The 9,270-nt window shown below is 28.0% G+C and overlaps 1 protein-coding gene across 1 annotated transcript; it reads left to right on the top strand.

The window, feature by feature from the left end:
- Window positions 1-4,158: 4,158 nt before the first annotated feature.
- LOC114195996 lies at window positions 4,159-5,416 on the top strand. The gene is made up of 3 exons (XM_028086465.1): window positions 4,159-4,407; window positions 4,505-4,562; window positions 4,803-5,416. The coding sequence occupies exons 1-3, from the start codon at window positions 4,383-4,385 to the stop codon at window positions 5,197-5,199; spliced, it is 480 nt and encodes a 159-aa protein (XP_027942266.1). The 5' UTR covers window positions 4,159-4,382; the 3' UTR covers window positions 5,200-5,416.
- Window positions 5,417-9,270: the final 3,854 nt, after the last annotated feature.

Raw genomic sequence — 9,270 nt, 5'->3', positions numbered from 1 at the left:
TGGATAAAATAATTGAATTTCTTGTAAGATAAAATTTCATTTTAACAATAGTTATTTTAGACTTAATTATGTTTTGAGTTCATGATAAAATTATGTTTTGAGGGTATTTGAATTTCTTCTAATTTAGCTAATTGAAATACTTCAAAAAAATGCATGCATTTTAAATGCTTTTTAATTTCTCTATCCAAACAAATTATTTCATTACAAAGAATTTCAAATTCTCCAAATAAATGAATCACCCTCTTGAATTGTCTCATCCAAACACACCAGAAGAACATTTGGTAATTGATTGACTAATTTTATAAATGAATTATCCTTTGAACTTCCAGTTCACATTTTATAAATGATAATTCAGTCCAACCAATATTCTTTTCCAATTGTTTTTTTTCTCCTCCTAATGTTGGAAAAACTTATTCATCAAAGTGATAGTCGAAAAGTCAAAATGTAAATAAGTCAAACTATTGGTAGTTCAAGATATTTTATTATTGAGGGAGAATCATATCCAACATATATTCTCAATCGTCTCTGAGGACCCATCATAGCTCCTTTTGGTGGGGAAATTGAAACATATACACCACACTAAAAAATTCTTACATAAGAATATTAGGTCATCGACAAAAAAAAAACCAACTGCATAATAGAGCATTTGTGATAACTTGTTGGCTTGATGTGAATCAATAATGCAACATGGAAAATTGCATATCTCCAAGTAGCCATCAAAAGATTAGCTATCATAAGTAATGGTCTTGCAACCAATTTTAGACATTCTAGTAATGATTTCGCAAATCTATTTTGAGTATGAACATGTGGTACTGGATGCTCAACTTCAATTCCAATTGATATACAATACTCATGAAAAGCATGAGATGTAATTTCACCAGTATTATCAAAACAAATTTTTTTTAATCGGATAATCTGAAAAGTGAGCTCTTAATTGTACTAATAACTTTGCAAATACTTGATTGCGAGTTAATAATAAACAAATATGTGACCATCAAGTTGATGAATCAATCAAAACCATGAAATGATCCATATGGTGGGTGTATTGGACCACAAATATCACCTTGCATTCGTTTTGAAAATAAGATTGACTCATTTCTATTTTTTCTTGTGATGGTCTTATTATCAACTTTCCTTTGTGAAGGTATAGTACATGAAAACTCATTGGTTTGAAGAAGTCTTTTGACTCTTAAATGTGTGTACACATGAGTTTTTCAACCTTTTTTTTTTTTGCATCATAAAAAATGATCATGTCAACCAAGGAATTCATTCTTATTCGTAAACTTTTGGTTTACCATGAGATACATTTTAATTGTACTGATATATGTGTAGTACAAACCATCCAACTGATCATGCCAAACAAGGCATTCATATTGATTCGTAAACTTCTGGTTTACCATGACATGCATCTCAATTGTACTAATATATGTGTAAACCATGAGAAGTTTGATAATTTCTCCAATACACATTTTTTTTAACTCAATCGTAGAGATATAAAGATATTTCATATCTTTTTTCATTATTTGTCTCAATTAGACAAATATCATTGAAACTTAATAAGTTTATATTCAACTTTTTGGTAGAAGTATAATAGCTCTTTCAAAGCCTTCACATATATTTATAGTACTATAAATAATACTAACATTTCTCCGCATTACCAAACAAGAAAAAAATTATTACTCTTGAGAATTGTATAAGTTGTTGCATTATCAATAAGACACATATCCTCATCATTGGTGTTAATTCCAACATTCATTCTTCATATAAATATAAATATCAATATGAGAAAATCATTTTTTTAACACTCTCATAACCAATGAGGTGATTCATGCTTCCATTTGGTTTAGAAAATAAAATAATAATATCAGGATGAGTAGCATCTATGTGGCCTTAATCAGAATCACCATCTTCATAAGCAAAGTGTATTTCTATGTTCTTCTCATTATTTGTAAGATGTTTTGGTGTACGACAAGTACAATTCAAATGGCCTTTACCATCGTAATGATAATATATATTTTTATCTTATTTGCCAATATTTTCACATTTTTCTTTTTCCTTTTTCACATTATTGTGCCACTTCAGGTGACAAAATGTGTCTTTGAAATTTTCTTTATAACCATATTCATAATCAATATCACGATCATGAAAATATAAATCAAATGTTGTTGCATTCACTTCTGGGAATAGAACAGAATCGATTGGACAGGTTTCATGATTTTCCATCGAAAGCTCGTTGTTTTGTTCAACCATACAAAGACATGAAATAGATTCATAATATTTATTGCTACATTCACTTTTGGGAATGGAGCATATTAGATGGATCTCATGATTTTTTATCAAAAGCTTCATTATTTTGTTCAGCCATACAAAGACATGAAATAAATTCATAAAATTTGTGAAATCTCTTCACAATATTGTTCTCGCATGAACAAATTAGTTGCTCAGATGCTTTATTTATTTCTTTAATGGTATCACCAACACCCATTGCATCTAAACATATTTCAACATTTAATATCCAATATAAATAATTCTTCCTTGTAACATCAAGGGTCACAAATCCAAATTTTGCAACTTTTCACGTGTTTAGAACTAGCACATAAAATAATAATAATAATAATAATCACAATCATAATAATAATAATAATAATAAGATGGAGAAGAAAATTAATAAAGTCAAACAATTCTTATCCCAAGAATAAGAATATAAGATAAAATTGTAAATGAAAAAAGATTAGAAAGAGCCTGGATTGAGACACGCAAAACATTGTCCTTAAAGAGAAAAAACTTTCACTAGTCCTCAGTTGGTTGAAGTATGGTGCTCATAACGTGTTATGAAATGAAGCTAATAAGAGAAATAAGAAGGAGATGAAAATTAGAGAATGAGATAATAGGGAGCAACTTTGTGTATATTATTACTGATAAGAAGAGTCATATTTATGGATACATGTAATTCATAAAGGAAATAAATCAACTAATTAATATAAAAATTTACATAAAGAATAATGAATCATGTGACTATCAATCATATCAATCATATGAATAAATATATCATATCAATAAAGAATCATTCATATTCATTCATAACAATATGATTATTATTGTATAAATTCAAATTAAAATTATATATATTTTGTCAACATAAAAAGTTTATTAATTATTACCATCATAAAAATATTACTGTTTTATATACTAAATTTTTTATTAATAAATATTAATAAAATATCTTTAAATATCGAACATGAAAACGTATAACTAAATTAAAATATCAATTATTCATAATATGTCACACTTTACCTCATCGCCCACAGAATAAACATATTTTTCTTACAAATAAAAAAAAACGAACAAGAAAAAAGAAATGCTGATATTTGTCAAAGAATTTTTGAAAGACAAAAAATAAGGTTGGGTACAGGGTTTCTCGTGATTCGAAATTTTATTTACTGAATCTCTAATTCATGAAACTCAGAATAGTCGACTCATTCAAGAGTCCAAATGGATTAAGATAATAATAAAAAAATTATAAATTTATAAAACTTAGAACTTAAAATAAAGAAAATATAAATTTATAGATATATCTAATGAAATAAAAATATAAAATAGATTTATCCAAAATAATATATATACATATAGAGAGAGATCGAGGTATAAATATAGATAGATAAACATAATTATACATCTATATTTCTGGTCACTGATAAACCTGCTGCACTAAACTGTGGAGAAATTATCATTATCTGCTTATATATGAATATATAGTCAGCAAAAATAAATTAGCCAAGAATCTAGCAAACTAGAAAGGCTATAAAGGTAGCAAAAAAGGTTTCAGAGAGAAGCAGAAAAGTCTGCTTCACATCTTACAGCAAGAATTTTTCCCCTTGCTTTGACAGTGAGGGCTTAGTGTAAAAAATCTCAAAAACTGAAGTTAAAATTAGCAGTTTTTCAGAAGTGAAGAAGGGAGAAAGGCCCTGTTTGTTTCACATGAAGCGACAAAAAAATTTCAAGGAGTTAAAAGCTAAATGAGGTAACGAAGAGGTGCTCTTAAACAATGCCTCTTATTTATATATATATATATATATATATATATATATATATATATATATATTCTCTCTGGTTGTGCAGCCTGTAGCAATCTGCACCTCTGCATTTAAAGCTGTCTTCTTATTTAATGACGGATGCAGAGAAATAAATAATGATGATAGCATCTTCTCTTATGAAACACCAATGACCAAAGTGAACAACAACCCCTTGTCCTTTCAAATTCAAGGAACTGTGCTATGTATATTTATGCTTTTTGTTTCACTTTCATTGACAGCTTCTAGCTCTCTCTCTCTCTCTCTCTCTTTTTTCTGCTGCAAGGTAAGTCAGATAACAATTAATGAGTTATGCAGAGATTTTCCAGGTGTTGTGGTGAGTTGAGGCTCTTCCATTCCATGCCATTAATATGATCATATTTCTCATTGGCTTTTGAGGCTGCAATCTGGCTCTCTATCTTTTCTGTCTTTAGGGAAAACTGATCTGTGCTCAGAAACAGAAACATGGAGGGATAAGAGTTTTTCTTTCAGGTGTCTGTTAAAAACTCCATCTTCACTTCTATTCAAGACTATATTATACTATATATATATATATATATATATATATATATATATATATATATATATATATATATATATGTGGGTGTGTGAGTGTTATACACTAACCTTTCTTCAATTTTTCTGTAGTTTCTATGTTTTGGTTTGTTTATCCTTCTGAAAATAACTGAAAAACCTACCCTTTCCCTCTTGTTTTCTTCTGGGGTTTATCAGGATGGAGCCACCTCATGTGATGGTGGGGGCTGAAGAGGAATGTCACAGCAATGAATCTGGTTGGACAATGTATATTGGGTCTCCAAGAGATGAGGATGCACATTGTTATGATAAAGAGGAGAAAGGTTATAGCTTGGATTATGATTATGAAAATGATGCAGAAGCTGATGCAGATGTGGAAAGTGATGATTCTATGGCTTCTGATGCTTCTTCTGGTCCGAGTCAATATGGAGGCATCACACAGTTTCAGAAGAAGGAGGAAGTGAAGAACAAGCATTGCTCAGATCACAAAGCAAGTAAATCAAAAGGAAATCATCAAGTAGTTGAAAAAAGGGCTGAGAAGAATCATAGTAAGATGGTTTTGATCAGTAGTAAAGGTAAGGCTCCTGCAGTTTAAGAATGGTAGCAAAAAGTTAAGGTGAATGATATACTTAATGTGAGGAATTATAGATTTCTTTGAAGGTTTAGGTTATTTTCTTAGGTTTCAGTTTTTTGTTTTTTGTGACAAATTACTATGTTTCGTTACTAGAATTTATCATGTTTTAATATTTGAATCAAGAAACATTGGCCACGTTTATTTTCTGCAGCATGCATATGCATGTGTTAGTGATTACTTCTGCAAAATCTGTATAATTTCTACCACTGTTTTGTGAATGAGAAAGAGGAAAAACTAGGTCATGACGCTTATGAGGAGTTCAAACAGTGAGTCAAATTACTATACAATAATTGCAATGTTTATTTTTAGGCTTTCACTTCATTAAACAAGGCACAGCTTAGTCAATAAAGCAGTTGTAATAGGAGGTACGAAAATTCTAAATATGAAAAAGTAATGAAAACGATGCTCTATGAAGCACTTTTTTATAAACAATTTTAACTATTTTAATTATTTTAATGATTTCTTTTCTAAATTATTTAACTTTGATTCATGTTTGTGCTTGATTACATGATTATAATATGTATTTTTTGTTTCATGATGAAAATGTAAAAATCATTGATGACATGCATCGGGGACAATGTCGCTTTCCATTTAGAAGCTCCCGTTGGCAGATAAACCAACTACATCGGCATACAAATAACTCATGATAAATATTACTTTAATACATCAAATGTTTTACATTATTTAATATTCTAAATTAATGTTCCAACCTCCCTCAACTTCGATCATACAATAACATACAATAACATGGATGAATCATTTGAAGTTTAATTAGAGTATTATCACGACTTTTATCTTAAAAAATATCCTGTGAACAAGATTTATACAAGAAAAAACATGTATTCAAATTTGTATAATATGTATTAACCGGTGAAGCAAGACAAGTTAGAGACAAAATTGACGGGAAGACCAAGCCTTCAAAAGGAGCTAAGAGTGTCTGACCAGTTCTATAAAAACAAAATTGTTTTGGTCTCTTTAAAAGATGTAGAACTATTGAGCACATAGAAATAAGGTATAAGTTGAGGGTAGAGGTTTATCATTTGAATCACTTTTGATATCGAAAGAAGGTTAGCTTTGATAAGATCAATAATCTTACCTTTCTCACAAGTTGATGCCAAGTACAATTTAAATGCATTTTTCTCTTTAATCCTCTTATGCACTTTTTTAAAAATAAAATCATGACAAAGTTCTAAAACGAATAATGCTTCATATGTGACTAACAATTTAACATAACCAAATTGAGGTCGAATGTTGGTATCATTTATGGGGATGAAAAAGTGGTTTCAAATACCAAATATATCATTATTATTAGATCATTCTTTCGTAAAGATTTGTTTCAATATGTTCAATAATTTTACATTGTTTAAGAGTTAAGGTTAATGAAAATTTAAATACATTTTCCTTCCTAAACCTTCTCAAACACATTCAAAGATAAAATGTGAAATTGAGAAATAATTGGTAATTTTATTTAAATTTAATATTTATGTTTTTCTTAAATAGGATAGTATAACTTTCAAATTGAAATAAGAAATTTAATAAACTAAATATATTAAAGTTAATATTGATTGTGCATGTGTGTGAGCACACATGTGTGGGTGCATGTGTGGGTGGATGTGTGTGCATGTGTGTACATGTACATGACATATGGTAATTTAAATTTTTTTAAAGAAATTTAGGAAAAATTCAAAAAAATTAAAAAGAAAATAGAAATTTCACAAATTGACAGGTGACATTACAGACACAGTGTTAACGTTAACTTAATTGTGGGAATTAGAGGATCAAATTGAACCAACAAATAATAAAGGGACCAAAATGAACCAAACCAAAAAATTAGGGGACCAAAACAATAATTAAGCCTGAAAAAACGTATTTTAACCTCAATACATAAATTGTGATTAAACTTAATTACTAATTGATCTCCAAAAGATGAAATTTGATCATTTCAACAAGATAGAACTAGGGATGGCAAATATACTCGTGCCCGCGGATAAAATCTGCGACGGATAGTTACTACCCGCAGGTAGCGGGTATTTTAATACCCGCTTATAAACGGGTCGGGTACGGGTATCATACTATCCGTACCCGCGGGTACTCGTTACCCGCAAAAATTAAAATTAAAATTTAATTTATATTTTATTAAGTTAAATTTAATTAAAATTAGAAGTAATAGTATATTTTATTATATCAAATTTAATTATAATTATAATTAAAATTTAATTTAATTTACATTTTATTTTTATAATTTTATATTAAAAAATTTATAAAATACATATTTTTTTAAATATTTGCGGGTATCGGGTATCCACGGGTACCTGCGGATTTTAAAAATATTCGCGGGTATTTTTTAAGCGGATACCCAGCGGGTAAACGATCAGGTAACGGGCGAATTTTTTTTGGCGGGTCGGATTGTGGGTAGGCACTTTCCGTGTCCAACCCGACCCGTCGCTATCCCTAAATAGAACATTTAGCATAACCATGACACGACACGTGGTGATTTTTTTAGTTTACATTATTTTTTAAAATTAAAAATTCAAAGAATTGACACATATTTGAAATAAAATAAAAAATTAAAACAATTAAAATTTTTACAAAAGGGTTAAATATGTTTTTGGTCCCTCAAATTTGAGCGAAATTTGGGTTTAGTCCCTCATCAAAACTTTTGATCAATTTAGTCCTTCATCTTCCAAAATGCGTGAATTTAGTCCTTTTAACCAAACTTTGTTAAGTTTATCTGACATTTCAAGCGCATTTCATGATAGTATTTAAATTATTTATACTGTTTGACACATCTTTGCTTCAATGTTAACTTAAATACTATCATGAAATGTGCTTGAAACGTCAGATAAACTTAACAAAATTTGGTTAAAAGGACTAAATTCATGCATTTTGAAAGATGGAGGACTAAATTGGTCAAAAGTTTTGATGAGGGACTAATTCCAAATTTCACTGAAACTTGAGGGACCAAAAACATATTTAACCCTTTACAAAATAATACAAAGTATGTATAAACATCACATTAATGTTAGAATAGCTAAATTAAACATTTTTAAAGATTAGATGACTAACTTAAATTAAAAAAAAAAAACCAAAATAAACCAAGCCAATAAATTAAATAATTAAATCACTAATTAAAGTAAAATATATATATATATATATATATATATATATATATATATATATATATATACTAGCGTAACACAAACACTATCGCGCCTGTGTGTATGTACTTTTTAAATATGCGTGATATTATATTAGTAGGTGATAATATTATAATGTTATTAAATTAAAAATAAAGAATAAATATATCAGAACAGATAAAAGAATAATATATATATATATACACACTAGTGTAACACAGGCGGTATCGCGCCTGTGTGTATGTACTTTTTAAATATGCATGATATTATATTAGTAGGTGATAATATTATAATGTTATTAAGTTAAAAATAAAGAAGAAATATATCAGAACAGATAAAAGAATAATATATATATATATATATATATATATATATATATATATATATATATATATATATATATATATATATATATATATATATATATATACTAGCTTAACACAGGCGGTGTCGCGCCTATGTGTATGTACTTTTTAAATATGCGTGATATTGTATTAGTAGGTGATAATATTATAATGTTATTAAGTTAAAAATAAAGAAGAAATATATCAGAACAGATAAAAATAAAGTGAAATATATCAGAACAGATAAAAAAATAACATTGATAAATAAAGAAGAAGAGAAGAAGCATAGACATCCGATTTTATAAAAAATTTGTAAAAGTAACGATCAATTTTTAAATATTTAATAAATTATATATTTAAAGGGTAAAATCGGTATTTTGAAAAGTGAACACAAAAATGGGAATCTCCTGTGTATATTGTTATATATATATATATATATATATATATATATATATATATATATTATAAACTATGCGAAATTAGGCAAGTTGGGTTTATCTAACATGAACACAAAACTAATTTAGGCAAGTTAAATTTTGAGGAAAAAGAAT

This window comes from Vigna unguiculata, chromosome 9, assembly GCF_004118075.2.
Source record: "Vigna unguiculata cultivar IT97K-499-35 chromosome 9, ASM411807v1, whole genome shotgun sequence".
In the NCBI taxonomy this organism is placed as follows: Eukaryota; Viridiplantae; Streptophyta; class Magnoliopsida; order Fabales; family Fabaceae; genus Vigna; species Vigna unguiculata.
This window is presented reverse-complemented; position numbering and strand designations above follow the sequence as displayed.